Genomic DNA, 18,351 nt, shown 5'->3' on the forward strand with positions numbered 1-18,351 from the left:
GTCATCAGGCACCAGCTGGTTTTTTTTTTTCTTTTCAGTTTGTTTTGCTTTTACTTTTTTTTTTATTTCAATTTTGTGAAATTTCTGATATTAAAATGTTAATTTATTAACAAGCATGAAGGGGAGGTTCTGGGGGTGAGAGGGGAGGGCGATGTCACTGGGCCCCAAATATCAGTATTGTAGTATTCTAGTATTGGGGCCCAGAGGCAGCTGCACCCCTCTGGAACCTTGCACTGGGACGTTGTGTTATTTCCAGATATTTGTGTTCCTGAAGGGGTCTTCCAGGATTAGGTAAATTATCCCCCCTCCCCACCAGGATTAGCATTCAGTGACACGACCTTTATACAGTTCATAGCCCCCCCTATAGATCCTTAGTTATAGAATCCTGGAGGTCCCCTTTAAGATTAGGAGTTCTGGATAATGCAGAAAGCTTTAGGCTCTAGATAACACAGATGAGGAAATGTTATATCTGTGCATGAGTCTTTCTAATACCGGGATCCGTCACCGCCTGACCTCTAATACAATGTTCTCCCTCACTGCTGATCTACCATCACCTAGTACACGTTCCTGATTTGCTGTGAAGATATAACATTGATGTTCTACATGTCTGTGAATCTCTGATAGATCCACATTGTGCATGGTGTTAGCACTAAATTATCGTCAGGGTCAACATCAAGAATCTGTTCGCACTGATATCCAGAACCTGAGCCTCGTGTATGGTCCAGGCAATATCCAGAACCTGCAGTAGACGCAGAACCTCTAGGAGTAGCTGAGGATTTATACACAAGGTGGGGGTGAGATGGTGAAGATCTTCAATATATATTGATGATATATGAGGATCTAGATTCTAGAACATGGGAGATATGATAAACATCTAGAAAGCATTGGGTTATCCAGTACTCCTAGAAAAAAAATCGATGGTGATTTAGAAAAATAAAACTGATGAAAAGATGGAGAAAGGTTATGAGGGTCTGGGGAAAGATGAATATCTGGAACATAAGATGATATTACAGAAGACATAAGGTAGGATGGTGAGGTTCTAGAATGCACAAGGTGAGATGAGGCTCTAGAACACAAGTTATACTATGAGGCTCTAGAACAAATGGGATAAGAGGATGAGGTTTAAATGGTTCTAATGACGTAAGAAGAGGATATTCTAGAGAATGAGAAATGTTCTAGATTCAGGGCGAGATGGGCTGATTCTTAAAAATTTATTCTAGTGGTGATGTTTTAGAACCTAACAGCAGAGACAATGAGGTTCTAAAATACAAGATGTGATGATGAGGTTCTAGTAGACACAAGGTCAGGTGATAACATTCCCATGGAAATGATTTGATAAGATTCTAGAAGATATGAGATGATGGTGTTTTACAGTGCACAGTGATGAGGTTCTAGAACACACAAAATCAGACAGCGGGGTTCTAAAATTAGATGATGAGATCGAGAATGGTGAAGCAGATGGATAATGAGGTACCAGAGGTTTGATCTGGAGGTGTTGCAGGTTAAGAGGAGGTTCCCGAGGCCTAGATGATGGGGTGCAGATATATAGGGTAATATACAATGAGGAGAGGAGCTGGGTCTGTGGAGATAGGTGTGCACCGCTCCTCCGCACACGCTTAGTGATCACCGGGGCTGCAATAACCTGATCACCTCCGGATCCTCCACACTCTGGTTCTCTCTAATACTAAGAACGATCAGTTATAACTAGAGATGAGCGAACCTGGAGCAGCTGGAGTCCATCTGAACCCGAACGTTCGGCATTTGATTAGTGGTGGCTGCTGAAGTTGGATAAAGCCCTAGGGCTATGTGGAAAACATGGATATAGTCATTGGCTGTATTCATGTTTTCCAGACAACCTTAGAGCTTTATCCAAGTTCAGCAGCCCCCGCTAATCAAATGCTGATCGCTCGGGTTCGGATCGACTCGAACCCGGTTCGCTCATCTCTAGTTATAACATATGATATAGATGTGTATGTTCTGGGGCCGGAGGTTTATACTCGGCTCCGGCCCCCACGGACAGGTCTATCACAGCTCTATCATTATATGGTCCCTGGCTGTCAGGTCTGTAATATTCCCATCTGTGGGGGCCCCATTATGGTGACCTTATCAGGACCCTGAGCAATTGTTCCCACTGATTCCAGGTTTGTTGGGGGATTCCCCCCCCCCCCCCCCCAGAGATGATTGGAATCCGATGAAACAATTCACCCATCTCCATATAAAAGACGGGACACAACAACCAATCACCCGTCACCCCCGGACATCCTGATGTGTGATTGGTTGCTGATACTTGGGCCTTCTCTTCTATGATTGTGACTGGGGGTCCGGTGCCCCCCTCTAACTTGCATGACGTGTGAAATGTTTTCTGAGCTTCCCATTAGGATCCCGCCTGTGTGGACGCCGCCCCCTCATTTCAGTTCTGCCATTTGATTGGTGCGTTTTTTGGTACAACAGGAAGTCATGTTCTTGGCACACGCTCCGCATGAGAAAACGGGACGGCAAGAAGGCAAACGGCCAGTGTAAAACCATGGAGGGTCTGGGCAGCAAGGTGAAAGTGAGTAAGGAGCTGGCCCCGGCGGGTCACTTCACCACATCCCGCTCCTCCTGCAGGACGCAGGTCTTATGCCATTTCTGTTTTCATTTCTGCAGGACTTTGCATGGCGCTCATTTATATTGCACTTTGTACAGTTTTATTATTTACCTTGCATATGACACGCGTGGTCGCTGCATGCTGATTGGTGTGTGAGGCCTCCAGGCAGCAGGGGGTTAACACTTACAGGATATTACATAGGATGTCAGGGATCTGAGTGCGGCCTGTGAAGGGTTAATGAAGAGGCAGTAAGACCCTCCCCCGCGGAGGGATGACCTCTGTATACTGTGCAGCAGACCTCTACTGATACATTGTCACGCTGTCTTGTCTCCGTGTCCACATACAGAATATGCAGGACGTTCCGTTACATTGTCTCCAAGAAACATTGTGTCAGTTGTTAAAGGGATTGTTCACCCAAAAAATTTTTTCAAATCAACTGGTGACAGAAAGTGCCACAGATTTTTAATTTACTTCTATTACAAAATCTCCAGTCTTCCAGTTCAGCTGCTGTATGTCCTGCAGGAAGTGGTGTATTCTCTCCAGCCTGACACAGTGCTCTCTGCTGCCACCTCTGTCCATGTCAGGAACTGTCCAGAGCAGCAGCAAATCCCCATAGAAAACCTCTGCTGCTCTGGACAGTTCCTGACATGGACAGAGGTGGCAGCAGAGAGCACTGTGCCAGACTGGAGAGAATACACCACTTCCTGCAGGATATACAGCAGCTGATAAGTACTGGAAGATTTTTTTAATAGAAGTAAATGACAAATCCTTTAATTACAAATTCCTGGCACCGGTTGATTTAAAGAAAAAAATTTGGTGAACAACCCCTTTAAATTTTTCCAGGATTCCATTAGTTGTCCCCGGCATGTGCTTCAGGTGTGAATGTGGCTGAGGATCGGATGCATGGATGCTGCTCCTACATGTCCCAGCTTCTGTTACCACATTCCCCATCATTGTCATTGTGTCACCTCCCCCCATTACAGCTGTGGGTCCTGCATGTAAGAAATCTGCTGCTGCCGCCCCCCAAACCGGATCTATAAAGCCACCTATAGAATGCATCTCCACAAACATCTATACATAGTGAGCGCAGCTCTGGAGTATAATACAGGATGTAACTCAGGATCAGTAATGTATGTACACAGTGACCCCACCAGCAGAATAGTGAGTGCAGCTCTGGAGTATAATACAGGATGTAACTCAGGATCAGTAATGTAATGTATGTACACAGTGACCTCACCAGCAGAATAGTGAGTGCAGCTCTGGAGTATAATACAGGATGTAACTCAGGATCAGTAATGTAATGTATGTACACAGTGACCCCACCAGCAGAATAGTGAGTGCAGCTCTGGGGTATAATACAGGATCAGTAATGTAATGTATGTGTACAGTGACCCCACCAGCAGAATAGTGAGTGCAGCTCTGGAGTATAATACAGGATGTAACTCAGGATCAGTAATGTATGTACACAGTGACCTCACCAGCAGAATAGTGAGTGCAGCTCTGGAGTATAATACAGGAGTGACACTGCTGTTTATGGAGATGAATTCTATACATACATTATTCTCTTGTGATCAGAGGAGACCCTGTATCTCCATATATAAGACTGATCACAGTATATAGAGAACAATAATCAGAATGAAGCTCCGGTCTGGACCTTCACCCTTGATGTACTGGAGTTATTACATGTAACGTGTATTATCAGTGTGTTCACATTAAAGGACAACTCCGGCCAAACATATTTTTTAATATGTTATTACATAAGTTAGACAAATTCCTGATATACACTAATTATGGGAAATGCACATATACTGCTATTTCCCCTAATTTAGAAGATCAGGCAGGCATCAGATTCTGTAACAAAAAAAGTGACGTCACGAATCAGGTGTAATTCCTATGGAGTGTCCAGCAGAGGGCGCACTATATGTAGAAGTCTATGGAAATATATGTAATGTAGTATTACAGTGAGTTACAGTACACTATCACAGGGACACTTGCATCTCCCTCTCTCCCTGTGCTGACAATGACCAAGCTCACACTGGAAGAGAGGGAGATGGATGGCACCAAGCAGGGATGGAGAGAGGTGCCCGTACATATAACTACCTCCCCTCTCCCTCCCCGCTCAGTTTGTGGGACAGATACACACTGTACTGCTCCTCCGGCAGCTCCAGGCCTCCAGTTGGCTTATGGTAGGTGGGGGAGAGGCGGAGATGAGAGCTGCCGAGGCTGTGCGTGTGTGTGTGTGTGGGGGGGGGGGTTGCTTTCTTGCTGTCGCCCCTGGCAGCTCCAGGCCTCCAGTTAGCTTATGGCGGGGGGGAGAGGCGGATGTTGAGAGCTGTCGGGGCTGTGCGGCGGTGGGTGTTGGGGGAGGTTTGGTGTTGGTGATCGGCCCTGGTACTACTACTCCCATCATCTGCTCATACGGGTCAGGAGCGCTCATAGTATGTGCAGATGATGAGAGGAGTAGTACAGTGTGTTTCTGTCCCACACACTGAGCAGGGAGGGAGGGTGGAGGTAGTTAGATGTACGGGCACCTCTCTTCTTCCCTGCTCGGTGCCATCCATCTCCCTCTCTCCCGGTGGGAGCTTGGTCATCGGCAGCAGTGGGAGAGGGGGAGATGCAAGTGTCCCTGTGATAGTGTACTGTAACACTACATTACATACATTTCCATAGATTTCTAAATATAGTACGCCCCCTGCTGGACACTCCATAGGAATTACACCTGATTTGTGACGTCACGTTTTTTTACAGAATCTGAAGCCTGCCTGATCTACTAAATTAATGGAAATGGCACTATATTAGCATTTCTCATAATTAGTGTATATTATTAATTTGTCTAACTTTTCTTATGGAATAACATATTGAAAAATACGTCTTGGAGGGAGTTGTCTTTTAATATCCGTGTGATCCGTCTGCCGCACTGTGCAGGTTCTGTCGCCTCGTCTGCAGTGTCCTCAGCTCATCTATAGGCAACATTGGGGTTTCAGTAAATTAACAATCTACATGTAATGCTGAGTCCTTATACAGATCCACTAAATTCTCCATTGTATCTACACTAGTCACATCCAAAGCTGCATCAAGACAGATGCTATTTGCCACTGTTCCTAATGTAAGAACAGAATGGTGAGTGCCGCTCTGGAGGTGACTAGAGTATAAGATATAATATGATAGCATAATAGTAAGTGCAGCTGTGGAGGATAAGACATGATGTAATAGCAGAATAGTGAGTGCAGCTCTGCAGGTGATTGGGGTATAAGACATGAGATAACAACAGAATAGTGAGTGCAGCTCTGCAGGTGATTGGGGTATAAGACATGAGATATAGTGGGTGCAGCTCTGAAGGATAAGACATGATGTAACAGCAGAATAGTGAGTGCAGCTCTGGAGGAGAAGACATGATGTAACAGCAGAATAGTGAGTGCAGCTCTAGTGGACAAGACATGATGTAACAGCAGAATAGTGAGTGCAGCTCTGAAGGAGAAGACATGATGTAATCAAGGGCAGGTAAATTGTGTTATATGTTGATTCTACCCAGTTGTGGCCTGTGAGGTCCAGAGGGGGATGTGGCCCTAATGTATTGTATCTGGGGCCCGGGAGGTGAAGGAATCATGTCCATAATCATTGGATCATGAGACGTTCTGCAACCTCCTTATAAACCTTATAATTTTCTTCTCCATCTTCAACATCTCTGCTTTCTGTCATATGCACACTTTTGGGTCAGGGCTGGTTTATCTGCTGGAGGTGATCAATGCGTCCAGTCACTGACAGCAAGCAGAGCTGCTGAAAATGGAGAAAGTAGTTGCTGAAGTACTTGCAGAATGGAAGCTGATCTGACATGCAGTGGTGTGGGGCTCCCTCTAGTGGACAGCATATATGGCGGCTTCTTTTCCTGTGATCACACAATTCACATTCATCACTGAATTTATTTCTAGGATCGGATGAGGAAATCCTCCGAATATTTAACATCGGGATCTGAACTGTAATGTGACGAACTTTAACAACTTTTTTTATTCCTTGTTTTAAACATGAGACGAGAGGTTCAACAACTTTCACTGTGTACACGAGGGATAGCACCGCTATCATACACATGGAAGGGTTCTTTACAGTAAGAGCAATCACACAATGAATAGAGGGAAGGCTTCTTTACATGAAGAGCATCAGCAGTAATGATAGAGGGAAGGCTTATATACATAAAGGGCAGCCTCACTAAAGGCCCTATTCCACTGAGTGATTATCGTTCATAAACTCGCTCCAACGACCGATCGTTAACGATCACTAAACAATAACACATAACGTGAACGATATATGTAGTGTAACGATTATTTTGCGGTCGTTACATGGTCGTTTAAAACGTTCGCCGGGGTAATCATGACCATACGACACGCCTACTTTTTTTGAAACCTTTTTACGAACGACTGAAAGATTTCTAATTTTAGGAACCGATTAGCGAATTGTCTTTCACAGACCAACGATTTTTTTTCGACATGCTGAAAAACTATTTTGAACGACAATATAACGATTTCACCTTTGTCATTCGCTTGTTTACACCAATTCCATCTAGCGATTATCGTTAACGAGCGGTCGTTGGAACGATAATCGTTCCGTGCAATAGGGCCTTAAGAATACAGGGAAGGCTTCTTTACACTGAGAGCACTCACACTATGGATGGAGAAAAGGCTTCTTTACACAAGCAGCACCAACACTATGGGTTGACGGAGGCATCATTACTCTGAGAGCAAAGGCTTCCTTGCAGTAAGAACAGCCTCACTATAGATGGGAGGGAGGATTTGTGAGCAGTCACTGATGGGGGGAATAGAGAATACAGGGCGGTTGGAGCCATGTTATGAGCGGGTCCAGGACATACACCCTGTCCTGCTGCTCCCAGACACATATCACCAATAGTTGTCTGCCCACTGGGATCTGTTACTCCCTTCACCGTACAGTGGAGCATTCTGGGTAATACTGGACTGGGGTGAGACATCAGTGGGTGTTTCTCACAGCAGCCAATCAGATTGCTTGTCTTAGCTCTGCATTACTATATATGTTGCAGCGATCTGATTGGTTAGTGATGTCTGTGGTGGCGGTTTCTCCCTCCAGGGGCGGTGATGTGAAGATGGCGCGGCTGTAACCTTATTTGCCTTTGCCGTGACTTCTGTCCTGATATTTTCTGTATCGTCTCATTTATCTCTTTTATTTTTGCTTCACTTGACTGAACAGGATCACCACAGCTCCGAGGAGTCCGAGTGCGATGACTTCGACCCCAGCGCCAGTATGGAGGTAGGGGCTGGGGGGCATGCGCCATATCAAGGGGGGGGGAGGGGGGCAGATAATTATTAGAGCCCAGGGTGCAGCATAACTGATGGAGGGTGAATCCATCCGGTGCAGTAATCATTGTTATACCTCTCCTGTGCACCAGATGGCGACATCCTGGGGGGTGGACAATGCCAAGGATGAGTGCTGGTGCCTGCAGATGGTGCCAAAGCCTTCAGCTACATCTATCATGGAGGGGGAGACTGGTGGCGAGGTGTCAGTGTCTATTGCTGACGGTTTCCGTCCTCTCCGCTTTCATTATGTGATATGGCTGCCACATGCGAATAACCAATGATAAACGTGACAGTAGGAGAAAGTATAGACGACGCATAAACCCAATCCCAGAATCCCCTTCTGTCTGTGGCTGCAGCATCCGCTCCTGGAGACTTAGACATAATGGTGGTGGTCGGTGCCCAGGGTGGGGGTGGATAGTGGGGAGGGGCAGCTTTACACTTGCTTCATCTTCATCTTCTTCATCTTCTTCTCTCCCTTTAGATAATGAATCCAAACTTCATCCAGGAAGGTGAGTGATGAGAATTTAACCCTCTGTGTTACCGCCATGAAGAATAAAGCATTTGCCCCTCACAAACCCTTTAATTTCTAATGTAGTTTTGCAACATTGACCTGATGATATAATATAATGGGAGTTGTAGATGGCCCAGACCCCATAGAGCAGATCCACAATGAGATCCCCCCAGCAGCCAATCAGATCTCTGCTTTTGTCCCCAACCTGAGCCCTGACCCCTGTGCCCGCTCATCATACATGACCCCGTCTGACATGTCTGTGTCCTGTGTGTGATATGGACAGTGGCCCCGGAGTTCCTCCTAAACCTGGCGGACATCATCTGTGTAGTGGGCGACACTGTGACCCTGCACTGCAAAGTGTGTGGACGACCCAAGCCGACTATAACGTGGAAAGGGCCGGATCAGAGCGTCCTGGACGGCAACAGCAGCGCCTACACCATGACGGCCAGGTGAGTGCCTCCAGGTGGTCAGGGCCGCAGCTTTCCCGTATAATGACAACGTTTTCTTCTCGTAGAAGAATCAGTCACTATGTGTAATATATCAGCTTGCTGTCTGTGAATGGAAACATCCGATTATCTGCGGTACAGATCGAACACACTAACAAATCTTCAGCTATATCTGTGCAGACAACGCTCTACGGCACAGGTGTCAGCTAAAGCTTTGGCTGTCCGGGCATGATGGGAATCGCTTCGCATATGGCTGTCAGGCCGCGAGTGTGACGCCTGGGATCCATGGGATCAGCCGGTCTCCTGTCCTGCACTGATACACTGTAACAAACACTCAGCTGTGTGAGCACGGAGCCCTCAGGTTTTTAGCCTGGACGCCATTATTGATCAGTTTTTTGTGTCATTACTTGGACGTCTCCTCCGGCCGCCCCCATCATCATCTCTCGGTTGTTCCCGCAGTGAGTCCGGAGACATCAGACTGCGGATCTGTAACCTCATGCCTCAGGACAGCGGCATCTACACCTGCGTGGCCACCAATGAGCATGGCTCTGCCTCCACCTCCGCCACCATCAAAGTGCAAGGTACAGGAGGGCAAGGGGCTTCTCGGGGTCATCTGTAGCCATCACAGCCATCGCTTTATGTCTCTTCCTAATCTCGCACTGTCGCAGTCATGTAATGTCTCACCTGCTCTCGGGCGGTTATAGTTACACTGCATAGACTTCCTGTCACATGACCTCCCTGTCCTCTGAACTCTATGGGATCCATTGGGTTCAGGGCCCCTGACATCACCGGCTCCATCATGTCTTCTCCCTGCAGGTGTCCCCGGGGCCCCCAGCCAGCCCATCGCTCAGGAAAGAAGCAGCACCTCCGTCATCCTCCGCTGGCTGCCCCCCTCCAGCACCGGCAACTGCACCATATCGGGGTACACAGTGGAGTATAAGGATGAGGGTGAGTGGGCACTTATGTATCATAAGCCCATCTCTGTGCGCCCCCCAGTGGTGAGTGTCATGTAATTAGGTCACCGTTTCTCGGCAGGTTCCCCAGTATGGCAGCAATCCGTCGCCTGCACCCTGGACACCTACCTGGTGCTCGAGGACCTGAGGCCAGGGGGCACCTACCAGTTCAGAGTCAGCGCCAGCAACCCCTGGGGCATCAGCCTCCCCAGCGACCCCTCCGAGCCTGTCCAGCTGCCTGAGAACGGTGAGTTGTGACCCCTAATAATCTGACTGGAAGCTGAGGGACCCCTAAAGTAAGAGGGACCCAAGAGCTTACACTTCTTGTCGTCTTAGATGCCAACGCAGACGGATCTGCCATATGCTGGAAGGAGAACTTTGAGCAGATGTACCTGGAGCTGCAGGAGATAGGAAGGTAAAGCTGCAGCGCCCCCTGTGTGCCAACCAGTGCAGGACTAGAAGCCTGGGTGCTTGCCATTGCCACTTCTCCTCCTCCTCCTCCTCCCCCACCACCTCCTCTTCTGCCTCCATCACCCTCTGTAATCCTCCTCTTCTCCCTCTGTAATCCTCCTCTTCTACCTCTATCACCCTCCTTAATCCTCCTCTTCTGCCTTTATCACTTTCTGTAATTCTCTTCTGCGTTCATCACTCACTGTATTCCTCTTCCTCTGCCTCCATCATTCTCTGTAATCCTCCTGCTCTTCTGCCTCCATCATTCTCTGTAATCCTCCTGCTCTTCTGCCTCCATCATTCTCTGTAATCCTCCTGCTCTTCTGCCTCCATCATTCTCTGTAATCCTCCTGCTCTTCTGCCTCCATCCCCCTCTGGAATTCTCCTCCTCTGCCTCTATAACTCTCTGTAATCCTCCTCTTCCGCCTCTATAACTCTCTGTAATCCTCCTCTTCCGCCTCTATAACTCTCTGTAATCCTCCTCTTCTGCTTCCATCCAGGGGAAGGTTTTCTGTTGTGAAGAAATGTGTGCAGAAAAATTTACGGAAGGACGTTGCAGTAAAATTTGTCAGCAAGAAGCTGAAGAAGCGAGAACAAGCGGCGCATGAGGCGGCCCTGCTCCAGCACCTGCAACACCCGCAGTACATCACTGTGCACGACACCTACGAGTCCCCCAGCGCCTTCATCCTGGTCCTGGACCTGTAAGTTCTTATATACTATAAGAGCTGCATTGTAAAGCATGGAGGGGGGCTGCAGTGTAAAGCATGGAGGGGGGCTGCAGTGTAAAGCATGGGAGGGGGAAGAGCTGCAGTGTAAAGCATGGGAGGGGGAGAGCTGCAGTGTAAAGCATGGAGGGGGGCTGCAGTGTAAAGCATGGGAGGGGGAAGAGCTGCAGTGTAAAGCATGGGAGGGGGAGAGCTGCAGTGTAAAGCATGGGAGGTGCAGAGCTGCAGTGTAAAGCATGGGAGGGGGAGAGCTACAGTGTAAATCATGGGAGGGGGAGAGCTGCAGTGTAAAGCATGGGAGGGGGGAGCTGCAGTGTAAAGCATGGGAGGGGGGAGAGCTGCAGTGTAAATCATGGGAGGGGGGAGAGCTGCAGTGTAAAGCATGGGAGGGGGGAGCTGCAGTGTAAAGCATGGGAGGGGGGAGCTGCAGTGTAAAGCATGGGAGGGGGGAGAGCTGCAGTGTAAATCATGGGAGGGGGGAGCTGCAGTTTAAATCATGGGAGGGGGGAGAGCTGCAGTGTAAATCATGGGAGGGGGGAGCTGCAGTGTAAATAATGGGAGGGGGGAGCTGCAGTGTAAATCATGGGAGGGGGGAGCTGCAGTGTAAAGCATGGGAGGGGGGAGCTGCAGTGTAAATCATGGGAGGGGGGAGCTGCAGTGTAAAGCATGGGAGGGGTATCTGATCAGGAGTTGTGTTTCTGAGCTCAGTTTTGTCTCTTTCAGGATGGAGGACGGACGACTGCTGGATTATCTCATGAACCATGATGAGTTGATGGAGGAGAAGGTGGCGTTTTATGTTCGGGACATCATGGGCGCCCTCCAGTACCTGCACAGCTGCCGAGTTGCCCATCTAGACCTCAAGGTGAATAGCTAGGTGTCTACGATTACTAAGGGGTCGGGCACCGGCCCTCAGTCTCCTCTGCTGTATAGATAGTCCGGCACCGGCCCTCAGTCTCCTCTGCTGTATGAGTAGTCCGGCACCGGCCCTCAGTCTCCTCTGCTGTATAGATAGTCCGGCACCGGCCCTCAGTCTCCTCTGCTGTATAGATAGTCCGGCACCGGCCCTCTGTCTCCTCTGCTGTATGAGTAGTCCGGCACCGGCCCTCAGTCTCCTCTGCTGTATAGATAGTCCGGCACCGGCCCTCAGTCTCCTCTGCTGTATAGATAGTCCGGCACCGGCCCTCAGTCTCCTCTGCTGTATAGATAGTCCGGCACCGGCCCTCAGTCTCCTCTGCTGTATGAGTAGTCCGGCACCGGCCATCTGTCTCCTCTGCTGTATAGATAGTCCGGCACCGGCCCTCAGTCTCCTCTGCTGTATAGATAGTCCGGCACCGGCCCTCTGTCTCTCTGTCCTCTGCCGTATGAGTAGTCCGGCACCAGCTCTCTGTCTCCTCTGCTGTATGAGTAGTCCAGTACCAACCCTCTGTCTCTCTCTCCTCTGCTGTATGGGTAGTTGGGCACTGTCCCTCTGTCTCTTTATCGCCTCTGCTGTATAAGTAGTCTGGCACCGGCCCTCTGTCTCTTTTGCTGTATGAGTAGTTGGGCACCGGCCCTCTGTCATATGGTGCATGAGTAGTCCGGCACCAGCCCCTCAGTCTCCTCTGCTGTATTAGTAGTTAGGCACCGGCCCTCTATCTTCTCTGCTGTATGAGTAGTCCGGCACTGGCCCTCAGTCTTCTCTGCTGTATGAGTAGTTGGGCACTGTCCCTCTGTCTCTCTATCTCCTCTGCTGTATGAGTAGTCTGGCAGCATCTCCTCAGTCTCCTCTGCTGTATTAGTAGTTCGGCACCGGCCCTCTATCTTCTCTGCTGTATGAGTAGTCCAGCACCGGCCCTCTATCTTCTCTGCTGTATTAGTAGTTAGGCACCGGCCCTCTATCTTCTCTGCTGTATGAGTAGTCTGGCACCGGCCCTCTGTCTCCTCTGCTGTATTAGTAGTTGGGCACCGGCCCTCTATCTTCTCTGCTGTATGAGTAGTCCAGCACCGGCCCTCTGTCTCCTCTGCTGTATTAGTAGTTAGGCACCGGCCCTCTATCTTCTCTGCTGTATGAGTAGTCTGGCACCGGCCCTCTGTCTCCTCTGCTGTATTAGTAGTTGGGCACTGTCCCTCTGTCTATCTCCTCTGCTGTATAAGTAGTTCGGCACCGGCCCTCTATCTTCTCTGCTGTATTAGTAGTTCGGCACCGGCCCTCTATCTTCTCTGCTGTATGAGTAGTCCGGCACCGGCCCTCTATCTTCTCTGCTGTATGAGTAGTCTGGCAGCGTCTCCTCTGCTGTATTAGTAGTTCGGCACCGGCCCTCTATCTTCTCTGCTGTATGAGTAGTCCAGCACCGGCCCTCTATCTTCTCTGCTGTATTAGTAGTCCGGCACCGGCCCTCAGTCTCCTCTGCTGTATGAGTAGTCCGGCACCGGCCCTCAGTCTCCTCTGCTGTATGAGTAGTCCTGGACCGCCCCTCAGTCTCCTCTGCTGTATGAGTAGTCCTGGACCGCCCCTCAGTCTCCGCTGCTGTATGAGTAGTCTGGCACCGGCCCTCAGTCTCCTCTGCTGTATGAGTAGTCTGGCACCGGCCCTCTATCTTCTCTGCTGTATGAGTAGTCCTGGACCGCCCCTCAGTCTCCTCTGCTGTATGAGTAGTCCGGCACCAGCTCCTCAGTCTTCTCTGCTGTATTAGTAGTTCGTCACCGGCCCTCTGTCTCCTCTGCTGTATTAGTAGTTCGTCACCGGCCCTCTATCTCCTCTGCTGTATGAGTAGTCCGGCACCGGCTCCTCAGTCTTCTCTGCTGTATTAGTAATTCGGCACCGGCCCCTCAGTCTTCTCTGCTGTATGAGTAGTCCGGCACCGGCCCCTCAGTCTTCTCTGCTGTATGAGTAGTCCGGCACCGGCCCCTCAGTCTTCTCTGCTGTATGAGTAGTTCGGCACCGGCCCTCTGTCTCCTCTGCTGTATGAGTAGTTCGGCATCTGCCCTTTTTATAAGCCTCTTGTACATTGACATTTTTTTGTTTCCGCAGCCTGAAAACCTGATGATCGACCTGCGGATCCCCGTGCCGCGTGTGAAGATCATTGACCTGGAGGACGCTGTGCAGATCAGCGGCCATTACTACATCCACCAACTGCTGGGGAACCCTGAATTTGCAGCCCCAGAGATCATTAAGGGGACGCCGGTGTCCCTGGCCACGGATATCTGGAGTCTGGGGGTGCTGACGTACATCATGCTGAGCGGCGTCTCGCCATTCCTGGACGAGAGCAGCGAGGAGACCTGTATGAATATCAGCCGCGTGGATTACTCCTTCCCCCTGGAGTATTTTGCCGGTGTCAGTCAGGCGGCTCAGGACTTCATCAGGGCCACGCTGCAGGAGGATTCGCGTTGGAGGCCCACTGTGGCCACCTGCCTCCTCCATCCGTGGCTTCAGCCCCACTACAGTAACTATTCCAAAGTCCCCCTGGACACCACACGACTGGCGACCTTCATAGAAAGGCGCAAACACCAGAGCGATGCCCGACCGCTGCCCAACGCCAAGAGCTTTATCATCAGCCGCAGTGCGACTGGGACATGAAGGACGTGGCCGTCGTCCTCTTAATGATTCTTGGATGGAGACTCAGCCACGGAGGCGTCTCACTACAGTCATAAGCCAAACCCGTGGCTCGGGGGGAACGTGTCCTCGCCGCCACATTCACCATGTTCTGTGTGAATTACTCTTTTTTTATAATGCGGTGCTGTCTAATGAAAGGGTTAACCCCCCATTGTGCTGCTATTATGGTCACATGACCCGGGTGGTCCTTAGCCACTGGATCACGCCATTTATAACCGTAAATATCTGGCGTCTCATAAAACTATCCCAAAACTGGAACCGAGATCGAAGACATCACTGTGCAACAGATGGACGCGGTCCCTTCCCCCACCGCCGTTCTGACGGATGAGACTGATTTATTTATTTGTAACTTTGGGTTTGAACTGTAAAGTCTCTGGGGGCGAAGGGGTTAAAAGTAAAGACGCTGAGTACGACGTCACATCGACACTCACCGGAGGAGCCTTAGAAATCATCAGAGCGGGAAGAACGACGTCCCATAGACAGAGATTGTGACGGAATGTACCATATCATGCTGCCACAGGGGTGGGGGTGGGTGAATGTACACCGGACTCTCTGCAGCCATCACTGAGCTTTGTGTGCCAAATCTGTGACTATAGAGCGGATTGGTAACAGGTAAAGGGTTAATGGTATAGGACACCCATAAAAGAGGTCAATATACAGTGATGGTAATGGGACTCTCATCAGTGCTGTCATCATTCATGTCAGGTCTCTCATCATTAAACAAAAGTAGTCTCAATATTACACGAGTACTTAATCAGGACTCATCATATAGGGATTCTCAAGGACATTGATCACTACATGAGTACTCTCATCATTAACCCTCATCATCTCTCATCAGGACTCATCATTATACATACCCTCTCATCAGGACTGATCACTAACTGAGTACTCTCATCAGGACCGATCACTATACATACCCTCTCATCAGGACTGATCACTATACATACCCTCTCATCAGCACTGATCACTATACATACCCTCTCATCAGGACCGATCACTACACATACCCTCTCATCAGGACTGATCACTATACTTCCCTTCTCATCAGGACTGATCACTACATGAGTACTCTCATCAGGACTGATCACTATACATACCCTCTTATCAGGACCGATCACTACACGAGTACTCTCATGAGGACTGATCACTATACATACCCTCTCATCAGGACTGATCACTATACATACCCTCTCATCAGCACTGATCACTATACATACCCTCTCATCAGCATTGATCACTATACATACCCTCTCATCAGGACTGATCACTATACATACCCTCTCATCAGCACTGATCACTACTCAAGTACTCATGAGGGCTGATCACTAAACGAGTACTCTTATCGGGACCGATCACTATACATACCCTCTCATCAGGACCGATCACTACACATACCCTCTCATCAGGACCGATCACTATACCTCCCTTCTCATCAGGACTGATCACTACATGAGTACTCTCATCAGGACTGATCACTATACATACCCTCTCATCAGGACCAATCACTACACGAGTACTCTCATGAGGACTGATCACTATACATACCCTCTCATCAGGACCAATCACTACACGAGTACTCTCATGAGGACTGATCACTATACATACCCTCTCATCAGGACCAATCACTACTTGAGTACTCTCATCAGGACTGATTACTACACGAGTACTCTCATCAGGACTGATCACTATACATACCCTCTCATCAGGACTGATCACTATACATACCCTCTGATCAGGACTGATCACTATACATACCCTCTCATCAGGACCAATCACTATACATACCCTCTGATCAGCACTGATTACTATACATACCCTCTCATCAGGACCGATCACTATACATACCCTCTCATCAGGACTGATCACTATACATACCCTCTCATCAGGACCGATCACTATACATACCCTCTCATCAGGACTGATCACTATACATACCCTCTCATCAGGACCGATCACTATACATACCCTCTCATCAGGACCGATCACTACACAAGTATTCTCATCAGGACTGATCACTATACATACCCTCTCATCAGGACTGATCACTATACAAGTATTCTCATCAGGACTAATCACTATACATACCCTCTGATCAGGACCGATCACTACACATATCCTCTGATCAGGACCGATCACTACACATACCCTCTCATCAGGACCAATCACTACACGAGTATTCTCTTCAGGACTGATCACTATACATACCCTCTCATCAGGACTGATCACTACACAAGTACTCTCATCAGGACTGATCACTATACATACCCTCTCATCAGGACTGATCACTACACAAGTACTCTCATCAGGACCGATCACTACACATACCCTCTCATCAGGACTGATCAATACACATACCCTCTGATCAGGACCGATCACTACACATACCCTCTGATCAGCACTGATTACTATACATACCCTCTCATCAGGACCGATCACTACACAAGTACTCTCATCAGGACCGATCACTACACATACCCTCTCATCAGAACCGATCACTACACAAGTATTCTCATCAGGACTGATCACTATACATACCCTCTGATCAGAACCGATCACTACACATACCCTCTCATCAGGACCGATCACTATACATACCCTCTCATCAGGACCGATCACTATACATACCCTCTGATCAGGACCGATCACTATACATACCCTCTCATCAGGACTGATCACTATACATACCCTCTCATCAGGACCGATCACTACACATACCCTCTCATCAGGACCGATCACTACACATACCCTCTCATCAGGACCGATCACTACACATACCCTCTCATCAGCACTGATTACTATACATACCCTCTCATCAGAACCGATCACTACACATACCCTCTCATCAGAACCGATCACTATACATACCCTCTCATCAGGACCGATCACTATACATACCCTCTCATCAGGACCGATCACTACACATACCCTCTGATCAGCACTGATTACTATACATACCCTCTCATCAGGACCGATCACTATACATACCCTCTCATCAGGACCGATCACTACACATACCCTCTCATCAGGACCGATCACTACACATACCCTCTCATCAGGACCGATCACTACACATACCCTCTCATCAGGACCGATCACTATACATACCCTCTCATCAGGACCGATCACTACACATACCCTCTCATCAGGACCGATCACTATACATACCCTCTCATCAGGACCGATCACTATACATACCCTCTCATCAGGACCGATCACTACACATACCCTCTCATCAGGACCGATCACTATACATACCCTCTCATCAGGACCGATCACTATACATACCCTCTCATCAGGACCGATCACTATACATACCCTCTCATCAGGACCGATCACTATACATACCCTCTCATCAGGACTGATCACTATACATACACTCTCATCAGGACTGATCACTATACATACCCTCTCATCAGGACTGATCACTATACATACCCTCTCATCAGGACTGATCACTATACATACCCTCTCATCAGGACCGATCACTACACAAGTATTCTCATCAGGACTGATCACTATACATACCCTCTCATCAGGACTGATCACTACACAAGTATTCTCATCAGGACTAATCACTATACATACCCTCTGATCAGGACCGATCACTACACATATCCTCTGATCAGGACCGATCACTACACGAGTATTCTCTTCAGGACTGATCACTATACATACCCTCTCATCAGGACTGATCACTACACAAGTACTCTCATCAGGACTGATCACTATACATACCCTCTCATCAGGACTGATCACTACACAAGTA

At 48.7% G+C, this 18,351-nt stretch overlaps 1 protein-coding gene across 8 annotated transcripts in view; it reads left to right on the forward strand.

Moving 5' to 3' along the window:
• KALRN (kalirin RhoGEF kinase) overlaps window positions 1-15,448 on the forward strand; it is a 237,598-nt gene extending 222,150 nt beyond the window's left edge. For 3 of the 8 annotated variants that reach the window (XM_069982473.1, XM_069982474.1, XM_069982475.1), the window contains 11 exons: window positions 2,452-2,551; window positions 7,802-7,861; window positions 8,390-8,417; window positions 8,703-8,868; window positions 9,325-9,446; window positions 9,682-9,813; window positions 9,901-10,065; window positions 10,155-10,233; window positions 10,769-10,969; window positions 11,717-11,855; window positions 14,004-15,443. In XM_069982473.1, the coding sequence (XP_069838574.1) occupies window positions 2,452-2,551; window positions 7,802-7,861; window positions 8,390-8,417; window positions 8,703-8,868; window positions 9,325-9,446; window positions 9,682-9,813; window positions 9,901-10,065; window positions 10,155-10,233; window positions 10,769-10,969; window positions 11,717-11,855; window positions 14,004-14,549 (1,738 nt within the window). In that variant the 3' untranslated portion in view covers window positions 14,550-15,443. Of the gene's footprint in view, window positions 1-2,451; window positions 2,552-7,801; window positions 7,862-8,389; window positions 8,418-8,702; window positions 8,869-9,324; window positions 9,447-9,681; window positions 9,814-9,900; window positions 10,066-10,154; window positions 10,234-10,768; window positions 10,970-11,716; window positions 11,856-14,003 lie in introns of those variants that run through there. The other 5 variants (XM_069982465.1, XM_069982467.1, XM_069982466.1 and 2 more) reach the window with 4 other exon arrangements.
• Window positions 15,449-18,351: the final 2,903 nt, after the last annotated feature.

This window comes from Dendropsophus ebraccatus, chromosome 9 (assembly GCF_027789765.1).
Source record: "Dendropsophus ebraccatus isolate aDenEbr1 chromosome 9, aDenEbr1.pat, whole genome shotgun sequence".
Classification (NCBI taxonomy): Eukaryota; Metazoa; Chordata; class Amphibia; order Anura; family Hylidae; genus Dendropsophus; species Dendropsophus ebraccatus.